Genomic DNA, 14,259 nt, shown 5'->3' with positions numbered 1-14,259 from the left:
TTTTAGAAGACAAACAATGCTGACACCTTGAGCCAGCTAGATTTGTGAAGTGAACTCGAGTGTGGCTTATTTATTGCACTGTTTGGGTAGCTGTCCCTGCTTTTGCTCAAATAGGTGACCCTTTATTATTTCCTCTATATGTACTGTAGGAATTGGTAACAGATTTAGTCTAATTCTGTTGTGTTTAACTACGACCTCTGTTCCTCCTGCAGCTCTCTGTGATGCTAACGAGGGCTCCAACCCCTCAGAGGAGCGCTGCAAATCACCTACTTCAGGTAAGCCTGAAGTCTTCTTCTATAAAACGCATTCCTTTTTTATTATTTTAAAATACGTCTTTTTCAATGCTGCCGTTTGTCACGTAGGATCTACCTCACCTTGCAATTCAGATGATGATCGAAAGCAGAAGTTCATAGAGAAGGGTACTGTATGTTAAAGCTGCACGTCCCTTCAGATTAAGCATTTAAAAATGGCTGCCGTTGTCTGATTTGTCCCTTTAAATTATTTATTTTCAGTGAAGTTCCAAAGCAGACGTTTTTCCAAGAACGTTGCCAATGACTTTGGTACTGTATCATCCAGATGTATTCTCTCCATAGACTGTGTATAAAAAGTGGACGTAGCCAACTTGACGTCACCGTTTGCTTTGTGGACTACAGTTTTTTAAGCATAATACAAATAAAAAAACAATAACAAACACCAGGCTCACACATGTATGAAAAATACAGTCAAAAAGTACTCAAAGGCAATAGCCTTTCCTGAGTGGCTTCAGGCAAACACATGTTTGTAGAATAAAATAGAAAATAGAAAAGTAATTGAAGTGCTGCTTTGAGTAATTTTTGACTAACTTATTGAGGATTCACTCACGGTATATAACCAAATGCAAGGACGGGCGTATGAGAGAAGTTGAAAAGAAAAACAGGAAGATGAAGGGTAGGCAGAGTGGTGTAACAAAGCTGCTAATCATGCAGTACGCGTAAAAGTGCATCGAGTCTCTGATGAGGAGTATGAAAGAGTAGTGAAGAGAGTTTTCATCCTGCATCAGTCATGTCCAAGTTGACGAGAAATGTGTTCCAGGTAGACAAAAATTTCGAAGCGGTCCTCAGGAACCTGAGTCTTTCCATTTGTATGACCATTTCTCAAATTGAGTTGGAAAGGCAAACTTCTCAGAATGAGTGTCTTGGCAGTTGTCATCCCCAGCATCAGTGACCGTTGCATGGGTGTAGGGAGACCTTCAGTTGAATGTGAGCAGCCGGCTGGAAAATACTTTCATAGGCCTTTAGAGCACCAGAGTCAAATATTGTGGACCAAAATCCAGTTAGTGAGGAGCAGAACCAGAAGGCGTGAGATGGCGGGCCCTCTGACACTTTGCATCAGTCACACAGTGGCGAGACAGAGGAGTAAAATCTGTGCAACCTGAATTTTGGACTACAGTTTTGAAGCCTCGAGTTTAGCATTGTGACTGTTGCTAGGTGGGTTCCTTTGGACCCAGAAGTGACCAAAATTGGACGGGATGATGAAGAGGAGGGAGGGGCTAGCAAACACTACGTCGCCAGCTAACACTAGCACTAGCTTGGTTAGCATTAGCAAGTCGCCTCTTAATTCACGGTCAAAGTGATATTAATAAGTAAATACATTTGGGCTAGCAAAGAATATTCTTTTGAAAATCTACTGAGGGAAAATGAAGGAAAGCTGACTATTTTGTTTCTTTTTGCTGAATAAAACACTTGAAGTAGCCAAGCTCTGAAGCATACCCTACTTTATCGTCTATTTTCCTCTAAATGGGACCATAATTTACACAATAAACATCATTCTGTGTTTAAGAAGACTTGTAACAAGCGCATGAGATTATAAACTCTCTAGTGAGATAATACATCGTTTGTGAAGTCCATAATTTTCTTATAGACTTCTATATTATCCTTTTTTTTTTATCACCCGGCTACATCCACTTCTTCTACACAGTCTATGATTCTCTCTGATGACTCGTTCTTTCTCTCTGAATGACAGCAATCTAACCACACTGTGCCTTAATCCTGCGACAATCTGTGCATCCTGTGCTAATGAAAGACAGGCGTGCCTTTATGAGATGTATTTTTACTAATCATCTGGTTTTGGGGGATTACAAAGCTGATTTATGAAATTATTAACGATTCTTTATCAAATGCATGACAGGACATCTTTTTAATCCGAGGCGTCAGATTTTCTCTGCGTTTATTTATCTTTGATCAAAATGATGGAGTCTGGAACTCTAAAAACCCAATCGGTTAAAGTTACTCACTAAAAAAAGCATAGAAAATCTGTATCGTGCCTTCTTCTTACAATACTAATGTCTAACCGTGTCACTTCCATGTCAATGATTTCTCTTTGATTGTGTGTTTCTGATTGCAGGTTTCAGCTCCGTGTTTTAACTGTTTGGCTATCCGCTGATTTGTCCTCCTCCTACTCCCTGTGCATAACTATGTTCACTGAATTGCAATTACTTCCTTCCTCGTCCGCCTCTCGCTTTGTTTGATATTACAGGCCCTCTGGTTGTCTGTGATGCCTCTCAGCCTCATTTGTATTCTCAGGGTTTCTCTAAGGGTGGTTATAGACTGCAACAGACAACGTTTGGGGCTTTTATTGTGAAGATTGGCAACTCTCCTGGTAGCAGGCAGCAACTCAAATCAATTTAGATGTTTCTGGAATCAGAATATTCACCCTTCGCTAAGCCCCTCCCTTGAATGGCCACTGTCCAATCCAACGTTAGCAACCGTAACTCGACGCGGGATGCCTGTCAAGCTTTCAGAACGAGGTGAAATGCCGAAGCGGTGTGCATATGGAATCTGCAAGTCCGACAGCAGATGTCCTCAAAGTTTCGCTTGTCCGAAGCTAAAAACGTAAAAACTTAAAACTTAAAAAAAGAGGAGAGATGTCGGACATGTGGAAGTTGTCACTTACAGCTTTCATCAACAAAAACACCTTCGTTTGCTCCAAGGTAAGACGCTAACTAACTTGGCTAGGTTAGCATGTTAGCAAACAAAGACGGTTGAATATTAAGTCTAAATTAATCCAGATCCAGTGTATGGACTAAGCCCACGATATGCGAGCAATATCCTGACGCGCTTAAACTAAATGAAAAAGTTAGTTTTGCTAGCAATGGGCTAAAACATAGATAATGAAAGTTATAGGGAGTCATAACTAAACATTAGCTTAAAATAAAACAATGTATTGACTTACCCTGCTGTGCAAGAACATTGTTGTTTCTGTATATGATTGTCCTTCATCAATATTCGTCAAGTCGTGGGCTGCCTGACGCTTGCATTGAGACCGGTGAGCTTTTTGCCTCGAGTTTTATGTCAATTTTTATTCTCAACGCTCCGCTGACTAATTATATATCATGAATATAGCTCTCTAATATGTATTGTCGTCTTTTCGGTCTACTTCTCTCTGATATTTGGGAACTGTTTTTAAAGATATGTGCTATTATTTCCCTTGGAACATTTCTCACTGTTAAAGTTGAAAACGCCGTAATATTGACATGCCTTTGCGAAAGCTTGACAGGCATAGCAACAGTAACCAAGGGAGGCGGGGCTTAGCGAAGTATGTATGTCCTCAACAGTTATCCTGAAGCATGTATCACCACTCTTAAGAATGAACTAAACCGTGATTCTTTTTAATCATTTTCACTGTAACACCAATGTACGAGAATACTAAAATAATAACCTTGGAATTGATTTAAATCATCTGTTGTATATTTTTGAAGCATTTTCACTTTTAGCCATCATTCTTTCCTCATAAATTAGGAGTATTTGTTTCTGTTACAGCAAAGATGTCACGGAAAATTAGCTCTTCTAGCGAGCAAAGGCCAGACCATGGTAAGCCAAATCCACTGACATTTGAGCTTCTAACATCTTTCATGTTTCCCTACAGGGTTGTACTTTTCTCATTTGAAACTCCTGCTTGTTTTTGCTCAGTTCACAGCTGTAAAGATGTAATTTTGGGATGTTTTACTGTAAGTTCAGACCATCACTCTGTCTCTGTTTGCACTGTGAGCAGAGGAGAAGTTCCAGCGTTGGCGCTCTCTCACATTTAAGAAGCCTGTTTGTTGTAAGGACAAAGAAGCGGTCTTGATGAGCCAGAAGGGGGGCTTCTGTAGAACTTTGTCAGTCCCCATCTCCCGTGAGTGGACCAGCCATGGTCTGACTTGGTCTGAAGTGGGATAACTGGTACTAACCCCCACCACTGCTGGGGCTTTTATTCTGAAAGGGCTGACGGATCAGATGACACTAACTTTCTCACAATGATTGTTTGATTCCTTTTGAGGAAGCTCGGCTGACTCGTCTGCACAATGTGTTAAAAACTTGCTTTTCTTGTTTGCAGTTTTTTCCTTGTGAAGAACACACATGACGGGCAGTGTGTTTAAGCCTCCCCCTCTGTGTCGCACATCTCTCTGTGTTTCTGTTGGGATCCATCATTAGCTTGTTTTAAAGAGGCTAAAAGCTTGTGCTTCAGCTGCCTTCAGCACAGTAATGAGCCATGAATAATTCTTGCTCCTTAAATACCAGTTCTTCCTTGGGAGTCCCTGTAGTACTACATGCATTTTCTTCTGCATTTTTCACATTGAGATTGTTGTTGTTGTCAAAGTTAATTGCAGAAAAGGACGTTGCAGAAACCATTGTAGAAGAAATTCATTAGCGAGTGTAAAATGTGCAAGAGCATCTCAATGTCAAAAAGCTTTGTGGTGAACGCTAGAGGACGGCTGCACTGGGTTGCTCCCATAAAAGACAATGATAACTCCACTCTGCATATTGTTGCAGAACAAAGCTCTAACATGTTAACTGAGTTCTGGCCCCGTGGATTTCATGCAAATAACATGCTTAATTCTCCTGTTTGTTCATGCTCAAACGCTTCTGTCTAAACTTTTTCACCAGTTTTATTTCACACAAATCTCTTCCTCATTCTCGTTCTTGTGCTCACTCCCGCCGTCCAGACTCCAAGGACAACTCATTCACCCGCTCGCGTAGCTCAAGTGTAACCAGCATAGACAGAGAATCTCGAGAGGCCATCTCCGCCTTTCACTTCTGCGAGAGTTTCCCACGGAAGAACGACAGCCTGGTCAGCCCCTGTCTGCTGGTGGGGACCACTCAGGGCGCTGTGATGATGGTGGCCCTCAGCCTGCCGCCCGGCGGGGACCAGAGGCTGCAGCAACCCGTCGGCATCTCTTCCTGCGGTAAGAAGCTTAGGTGAAATTGTTGTAATTCACAAGGTTTGGATGTGTGCATGACTCATCAGTAGCTCACTTCCCTAACAGACTTGAGGAAGCTAGGTATGTGCAGCACTTTTTTAGATTTAATCTTCATCTTAGTCCTACGACGAAAATGCTTGATTGTCATATTTTCGTCATTTTTACCCTTTATAGTTTTAGCTGACAAAAACTCAAAACATTTTAGTCCAGTTTTAGTCAATAAAAAGTCATCACATTTTAGTCCTGACTTTTAGTCAAAACGTTTTGTCGGTCCGACTGAAGCAAGATGATCGCTCCTTTTTGTGAGGAAGAAAAGACGTATAAAACGCCTCTTTCTCTGTGAGCAAAGAGCCTGAAGCAGAAAGCCTGGGTTAACAGACAAAGTTCACAACCCCCTTAGTGATACTCGTTATCTCTCACTGTCGCTTGAAGCCTTAAAATATTATTTTTAAAGGGCCAGTACGCCGATTTTCAACCTCAGTCCTGTCATGCTATTATTGGGCGCTAATGCCATTATGGTAGAGAAAAATGCAATTTGGCTCTGTGCCTTTGAAGGACGCTAACCGCTTCTCCAATGGGCCCTGGAAAACCTCTGCCAGACTATGTAAAACGCATCATCTGGCGCAGGCCAGGGAGCTCGCTAAACTACACTTCCTCAATCTAGGACGCCCGCCTCCGATATCATGTCTCGTTCAAAATCGTCATGTTTGAAATTTAGACTGCAGACCTGAAGATTTTTTAGACGATCCACCGGTATATTCTCATCGTATTTTAGATTCTGTACCGCTCTGAGCCATTGCCTGCAGCGATCAATGTCTTTGACTGGAAAACGGTAGTATTTCACTCCAGCATCTCTCGCTGGGCCGTTCCTTTCAGAGGGAGGGGCGCAATGCACTGTGGGTGTTGTAGGAAAAATAAATATATATATATATTATTGCTTCTATTGATTACAGAGAACACCAGCTTTGACTGACAGTGTTTTTTCCAGGGGAGAATTGCTCCTTTAATGTCCTATAGCCATCCACTAACATTTTAGTCTCGCCTAGTTTATGAAAACAAAACATATGTGTCGTCAGTTTTTATTTTCAAAGATCTATTTTTAGCTTGTCAACATCTCGTCTTCGTCATGGAAACAAGGTCGTTGACGAACATTTACCGTCATAATTGTTTTGAAATGAACACTGATGTGCAGCAAAGATCCTTCGTGTTTCATGAAGATATAGTATCAGATAATGTTTGTTAAACTTGTACTGTCAAAGTTAAAACTTGGTCGTCTCTCAAAATCTCTATTTGTTCTGATTTGAGTTTCTGCAAACAGTGTGTGGGATCAGTTTTCAGTCCAAGAAATCTCTGCACTCTGTGAAGTTATTATTAAGTCACTTAATCCATATTCATTAGCAGGATTACATTATCAAAACCCACAGACAGTTTTATGTCCTGTGGAGCTGCTTCTGTTACTCTTTAAGCAGAATTTAACAGCCTAGTGTATTATAAGTCCTGTCACATGGAGTTCACATGCATCCAGTGTAAATGTAGAGTAAAGATGGTTGGCAATTCGACTAAAACCTTTAAGTTTTGACTTTTGTTCTGTGCCTTTTGTCGTGATGATACAAAAAAACAGGATTAAACCAGTGTTGTTGTATATGTTTCACATGCAGATATCTACTCTGCTGTGCCCTCGTTTGACCTTGACTTAAGGATTTTAACACTGAGTTAAAGTTTGCATGCCATTCTGTGTTGATGGTAAGCTGTCTGTAATCCACATGAAAACAAGCCTCTGTAACACTCTTTCCTTCAGGCACCATAGCCAGCCTCAAAGGAGGCATTCTGACGATGGCCCTATTAGACGCTACTGGAGCTCTGCTGCCCCCTTCCTACGAGCCGTGGTATGACCCAAATGCATCAGATGAGGAGAAGGAGAAGAGCCGGAGGCGCAGGCCGGCCTCCCCTCCCTCGTCACAAGAGGGTCAGGATTCCCAGTTTGCTGTCCTGTGTTCGGAGAAACAGGCCAAAGTGCTGGCCATGCCCTCGCAGACCCGCATCTACAAACACAACATCACAGAGACCTCCTTTGTTCTGAGGGCGGATGTTGTGCTGATGGCTGGAGCTAACTGCATCGCATGTTTCTGTGCTAACGGGCACATCATGACTCTCAGGTAATATTCCTTCCTTAAATTATTCCACACAATTCTAAAAGTAACAATGTGGTCTGCAATAATGTCTCTCTTTGTATGAGCACAGTTTGCCCAGTCTAAGGCCTCTGCTGGACGTGAACTACCTGCCGCTGACAGATATGAGGATAGCCAGGACGTTCGGCTTCTCTAACCTGGGTCAGGCGCTGTACCTCACCTCCCCCACCGAGATCCAGAGGATCACCTACAGCCAGGAGACCTGCGATAACCTGCAGGTCAGGCGCTCGTAATCAGTGAATGGGATTCATTATGTAATCCAATCTAAGTCTAAGGAAAATACTCTCCATGCCCCAGGAAGCAAACAGACTGTGGGTGTGGAGAACATTTTTAACAGATTTTAGCGGGCTTAATTTTGTACCGTACAATCTGGAATATAAGACACAGTCTGTTTTTTGGGTGTCTCAGAGGGAATAAAAGGTTTTCTATAGCTATTAACAAAAACATGTATACAAGTTATTTCAACACTGTTTAAATTCAATTTCATTTAAAACACATTCAAAACACACACAAATTACAGCCTACCATCTGTTTTCACCATGTCCAGTTTGCAACCCTGCTAGCTACCGGTTAGCTGAGCTCAGCCTACGGTAACGTTGTTGTGCGGGTGGTGGCTGCACTGGCGATCATGACGCCGCATGTCCGAGCTTTAGCTAGATTATAGCGCCATCGTCTGGGTAAAATACAGTAACACAATAAAATACCTCGACCAGTATATACTGGTATATTGGTCACACCGCTATATAGGACGCAGCCCACTTTTTAGATGAAAAAAAGCATTAAAAGTGCGTCTTATACACTGAATTTTACGGTAATTACACTTTTGTTTTCATTTGTATTAATTAACATAATTTCATGTCCATTATTGTCACCTGAAATGTCATGTTGTATGTATAGGTTAGTCTTACTTCTATAGGGGCTTTTGATTGAAACAAACATATGCTGATGTTTGTGTCTTCTTCAGGAGATGCTCAGTGAGTTGTTCACCCCTGTGGAGACACCAGAGGCTCCTAACAGAGGTTTCTTCAAAGGCCTTTTTGGAGGAGGAGCTCAGTCTCTGGACCGGGAGGACCTCTGTGAGTACACAATGTCAAAATCATTATTATTATTTAACATATCTGCCGTTTCTTTTCATTCTACTTTGAACAGGTGAAGATGAAATGTTAAAATGGAATTCTCTTTTTGTGTTTGGTAGTCGGTGAAACAGCCGCCGGTAAGGCCTCCCGCAGCCTGGCCCAGCACATCCCAGGCCCTGGGGGCATGGAGGGCATGAAGGGTGCAGCATCCGGGGTGGTGGGAGACCTGGCCCGCGCCCGGATAGCTCTGGACGAAAGAGGGCAGAAACTGGGCGAGCTGGAGGAAAGAACGGCAGCCATGATGGCCAGCGCAGAGTCCTTTTCCAAACATGCTCATCATGTACGAACTTCACTGAGCAATTCTTTAAGCTCCTAAGATTGTTGTCAGGTTAGTTCTTAACCTTTATTTCCCCTCTTTTGTCCCTTCAGATGATGCTGAAGTACAAAGATAAGAAGTGGTACCAGCTCTGATGGCAGCGTGTGGAGCATCGGACTCTGTAATCACGCACACCAGTATATCTGAGGAGCTGCAGGTCCCTATTCTTCTCTTCTCTATTTCTCTCCACGGGGGGGGGGGTTCTGCTCTACAGACTCATGCTTTTATTCTCAGCACAATATCATACACTCTGGCATTACCTCAGTACCGAGGACTGCCGCGGAGTACACACCGGCTGAACCAACAGAGTGAGAACGGAAAGAAATGGAAGAAGAGAAACCCGACGGAATCTCTCTTTCCATTTCAGCAGAGAGTCCGCGGAAGAGGAGAGAGAGGGGACCTTTCATATCCATCAGTCATGCACTCATATATATCTCACATATATATCTACACACCCTGCTGTTTCGTTCTGAACGAGGAAAGACAATTCTGCAAAACCTGTACTTGTGGTGGCCTGATTGCAATTGTTCTCTTTTCCTTTCTCTGCCCTTTATGGTGTCTGCCAAACACAGTGGACTTAAAGGAGGAAAAAAAGTCTGATGACGTGTCGTCCTTCGAATCTAATCAAGTCAATATAGATGTACGTTTCTATAGGGATGATTGAATCAATGAAGGACGTGTGTGTGTTTCTTTTTCTGATCTAAATTATTTTTACAGTTTGACCTCTGCTTTCTTTAGTCTTTTTTTCTGTCATGAAGGGCCTTTCGAGCACTTAGCAGCGTCGAGAACAGATGATGAATTTGTTGCCTCTCACCGAATAAGGGCTGGTAGTACACTAGTTCATCACAGACCATTCCTTTTACAACCTTGTTGTTTTAGGTGCGAGAGACAAAAGGCTGGTTTCTTTAAGAGTCCCTTTGGTTTTATTTTAAATCAGATTATTTATTAGAACAGTGTATTATATAAGAAGTAAAATAAGCTTGTATTATGGGCATTAAATTTGTTTTCTTTGTTGATTATATGCACAAAAAAGTGCTGAAATGTTTACCCCTGATGAAGAGTTTACATCGATCTATCGGACGAATGAAGAGTTGACACACTGGAGAACCCCGGCAGGTCTGCTGGCTGTCGCGGGGCTGTAGCTTAAATCACGTAGGAGAAGGATGACGCGTTGAAGGGCGAGACAAAGATTGTCCTCAGTTTGATTAGCATAAATGTATATTTTGGTTACAATTTTTTGTGATAAAGATCTCTATCTATACATGATTATTCAAATCGCTTTATTTTGGGCATCCTGTCATCGCCGAAGTTGATTTTCTCGTCTCGTTTCTCAATGTGTAGGGAAAAAAGCATGTGTCTCATACAGCACAATGGTAAAGGTATGCTGTCTTTGTATTCGTAGCTGCCAGTAGAAATGACCAAGCACCACCGAGTGTTCCACACAGTGCCACTGGTCATCTCTCTCTGAACCATTCACTCTAAAACTGTTTCTCTTCTGCCTTTGCCTCATGACGCATATATGCTAACCTCTACCTATGTGTATGTCTGTGTGTTTGTGAACATACATATATTCAGGAATATGTGTATGGGCGCCAATATTTATAATACTACATAGATACAGTGTATTACAATAGGTCTTTTGAGGTTTTTGTTTTTGCTTGACAGTGTTTTTCAATGTGATTAACTAGAGTTCTATTGTAATTAGATTTCTTTTTCATGAGGTGCAAGGATATGCTGCTATCTGTGTCAGTGTAGGAGCATTATCTGTCGGTCTTTTATTTTGAAAAAGAGAGACAAGACTTTGTCGGTCCAGATTGCTGCCAAATGTTGTAAATAACACGACAGCTGGACACAAATCTGACAGTGCAGGTTCAGGCAACGTGACATACTGTACGCTCGCGGCCATGTTCTTTTCCGACACCAAAGAGTTGCTTGATTTCACAGAGTTGTCTTGATTTATTTTTTTTTGTCCCCAAGATAGTTAAGAGCCAGTCTGGATTACTTCTTTTAAGTCAGGAAAATGCTGTGCGTAAGGGTGAAGGAGTAGATTGGATTTCTTCTTATGGGCATACCACCCTCATTACCTAACTGCTGTGTTCAGAGGACAGGCAAGGTGAATGTGAAGAGTTTCATTCCAAAATGAGATATCCACCAAAGAAAATCGTGTCCAACTGACTCATGGGAAACAGTTGAGGGCATGACGCAAAACTGTTAGACATTTTTGATCCATTTACTTAGATTTTAGAGCATTAAATCCTGTGTACTTAGGAGATGTTGAGCTATCAATCACACCAAAAGCTTTATCCAAGATGGATGTGCAGCATTTTGGAATAAAACCCTTCACTTTTAGCCGACTGATTTTAGTCCTTTACTGTATACTACTGAGATAAACCCAGTCGAAAGAGCAGTTACGTGGGTTTTGCACTATTTTTTGTACTTAAAGTAATTTTGTTAGTATGATTTTTAATGTGTTTATTTCTTCTTGTCCCATTTTGTTATTTTTGAAAGGACCAAAACATGACAGAACCTATGCTTATTTGTGTCATTTGCCAATTATGCTGATTGCTTCACTCTCAGATTTGTTTTCAACGTCAGGTTAATGATTCTATGATATATTTATATATTTGAAAACAAATATATATATACTTTTGATTTCAATAATCTATTAAAAATGAATACCTTTAATGTCATTTTGGGATAGAATTAATGTCCAAACAATGGTTGTGCATAATGATCAATCATCCAGACACGACAATAAACATTCTCTGGTTATATATTGAACATGCTCATCTCGGATTCAAGCTTTGCTACTGCAGGAGGGTCTTCTCCTCTTGGTGGGCCGCTGAGTCTTTCTACAGAGTGTGGCCTCGACTTTAAAGTGCTTCAGTTTGCAACATATATGTCCTAAATGGTCCCTTATTGCACATTGAAGGATGCATGATATTAAGTGTTTACAAACTTGAAACAACCATGTATTATCCCTCTTAGAGATTGTCTGTTCTGGCATTTGTATTTACCACCATGTTGAACAAACCTGAAGTTCTCGTCACACATCTGAAGCGCGTCCCACGTTCATTTGATCATGCCAATTGTATAAGTGTGAGAGAATCTATTTATTTTATTGGTACATCTGTTTATGTTACTGTTTGCTTCATGAAAACTTCTTGCTTTCCTGCGCTGTAGAAACGCATAGGAAGCAAAGCGAGGCTCACAGCAGCGTGCAGGAGAGCTCGAGGGTTTCTCAGTCGCCATACTTCCGTCCATCCGTCCGTCTGTCTTCTGGGATGAATATCTGTGGAGTTGCAGTATTTTCTCATAGTAGGCAATTTTTGTACAGTTTTATTAAAATAAATTTCACATGGATGTCTGACTTAATCTGCTGCCACAAACAATTTAGACTGTAGATACAGTATATATATATTATTGTGCAATGGAAATAAATGTAAAACCAATCATAACATGTTTTGTGTTGTGTGTTCTGTTTCATGTTTTCCTGTTTGCTCACTGACTTCCTGTTAAAGTTACAGCTTTACAGTTACTTATATGAAAATTCTTGATGAACACGTCCCTCCACAGAAAACAGAAATATTAAGAACTCTTTTATTGACTTGCTCTTAAAGCTCCTGTGAGGAACTTTCGGTTTGTGTTGATTTTGGCGCCCCCTGTGGACAAAGCCGTACCTCTTATCTTTTTGCTGATTTTGTCCTGTACCTGCTTAAGTGGTGTTTTCAACAAGAAATCTCATCCTGCTTTCTTTAACAGTCATATGTATCACTCACTTGAAATTTTTGCCCTGGAAAATGTAAACAAAGGCAGCGTGCAGTTGACCACTTCTTCTGACACCTACCCGCCCCGCCAGCGATTTCAGGCATTAAAAATAACTATACAGAAATAACCAATCTTCTTGCTGATTGTCTGGTTTTCTTTTGTAGGTCACATAGAGTAATCAGAATTAATTTCAGTCTGTTTCATAACCAGTGGAAAACTCCTCACAGGAGCTTGAAGGGATTTCTCTGCCGTATTTTTCTTCTTAATTTTTAAGTTTAAATTAAAGATTCATATATACACAGACAAACAATCAGCTGTATAAAACATTTGTAGAATCTTAAAAGCTTTTGTTCCCCAAATACTACATCATTTATGTAGGACATGCATAACAACAACACATACAACAACCCCATGATTAATTCCAGACCCATCAGTTAAAAGAATCCATATGTGTATGTCAGGTTGACTTTTTTAGGGGAAATTATTATTGAATTTTTTGGGGGAAATGATGCATAAAATTGAGTGTATATACTTTTCCATTTGATTAAAGATGTATATTGATTAAACATTATGCCAACCTAGGTCTGAGTATCCGATGCAATTTAAACATAATGAAATAGGGTAGGTAGGTATGTTACTGTTTATTAATGTCTTGTTATTTGTACTCCATTTCTTCTATTTTAACCGGCGTTTGATTTGATTTGTTTTCCTGTCCTTTCGTTTTATTTAATTAATTTACCATTCCTACATTTCCCAGAATCCCCTGCAGGTGGCGCCAGTGCTCGCTGAACTCCCATCGTCCAGCGCGGTAGAAAACCCCAGCAGTTACTGAAGCCAAGGCTGAGCAGCAGCATCCTCACACTGACTGAATCGGTGGATGGAGCGGGGGCTCAGCAAAGTTGAATTCGTGTGAAGATAGGGCACAAAGTAAGCCACAACTAGTGCACCCTAAACACAGAGCATTTGGGATATTTTCTTCTTCTTTGCGAGCGTTTTTATACAAGTTATATTTCGCTCTGCCGTCTGCGTCAACGGTTGAATTTTTGCTCCGCGTGAATGTTTGATGGACCAGCGCTTCTTGCTCTGTAACCGTTGGGATGAATGAAACAAAGACGATGGAGGAAGCCTAAGAAGACGCCAACTGTTAACATCTTTGACAGAGAATAACTTCCCAGAAATGTGGTCAACTCGGTAAGAGGCTTTTCGTACCAGCTAACGTTAACTTTAAGGTTCCGTCGGCGACAGAAAACAACTAAAAAGGTGCCTCACAACGTTGGTGAAACGAAACTGACCGTTGACGTGCGTTTAACGGCCGAACTTCCACGCCCCCTCGAGATGTGAAAGGTAAGGGGGCAACAGCATAGCCTGAACCTGTCTTACTGACTTTTTCACTGGTTTTGCCCAAGAGAACTTCACGAGGACAGGTGCTTCAGTTCAGTTAGGGGTTTTTCTCACATGCACCCATTCTGCTGTCTTAAAATATGTACCCCCTACGATTCTAATGCTCTGCAACAACTAATAGATGTGTCTAAAGTGGAGAACTGAACTTTGGACTACTGTGTGTGTAGAAGGACTTTCATGGACCACAGTGCTGGATTACCTCTGCACACACCCCTCAGCAGTGTGAATGGA

The 14,259-nt window shown here is 41.3% G+C and overlaps 1 protein-coding gene across 3 annotated transcripts in view; it reads left to right on the top strand.

Moving 5' to 3' along the window:
• Positions 1–12,758, top strand: part of stxbp5b (syntaxin binding protein 5b (tomosyn)) — a 40,407-nt gene extending 27,649 nt beyond the window's left edge. The window contains exons 19-29 of one of the 3 annotated variants that reach the window (XM_069661144.1): positions 213–275; positions 363–419; positions 513–560; positions 3,798–3,848; positions 4,030–4,152; positions 4,964–5,203; positions 7,017–7,374; positions 7,460–7,625; positions 8,372–8,483; positions 8,603–8,823; positions 8,913–12,758. In XM_069661144.1, the coding sequence (XP_069517245.1) occupies positions 213–275; positions 363–419; positions 513–560; positions 3,798–3,848; positions 4,030–4,152; positions 4,964–5,203; positions 7,017–7,374; positions 7,460–7,625; positions 8,372–8,483; positions 8,603–8,823; positions 8,913–8,954 (1,481 nt within the window). In that variant the 3' untranslated portion in view covers positions 8,955–12,758. The remainder of the gene's footprint in view (positions 1–212; positions 276–362; positions 420–512; positions 561–3,797; positions 3,849–4,029; positions 4,153–4,963; positions 5,204–7,016; positions 7,375–7,459; positions 7,626–8,371; positions 8,484–8,602; positions 8,824–8,912) is intronic. The other 2 variants (XM_069661145.1, XM_069661146.1) reach the window with 2 other exon arrangements.
• Positions 12,759–14,259: the final 1,501 nt, after the last annotated feature.

Source organism: Semicossyphus pulcher, unplaced genomic scaffold (assembly GCF_022749685.1).
Source record: "Semicossyphus pulcher isolate SPU_LCO1_2020_fin unplaced genomic scaffold, fSemPul1.0.p SCAF_14, whole genome shotgun sequence".
NCBI classification, from domain to species: domain Eukaryota; kingdom Metazoa; phylum Chordata; class Actinopteri; order Labriformes; family Labridae; genus Semicossyphus; species Semicossyphus pulcher.
The sequence above is the reverse complement of the archived record's forward strand: the minus strand, read 5'-3'. Positions and strand labels throughout refer to the sequence as shown.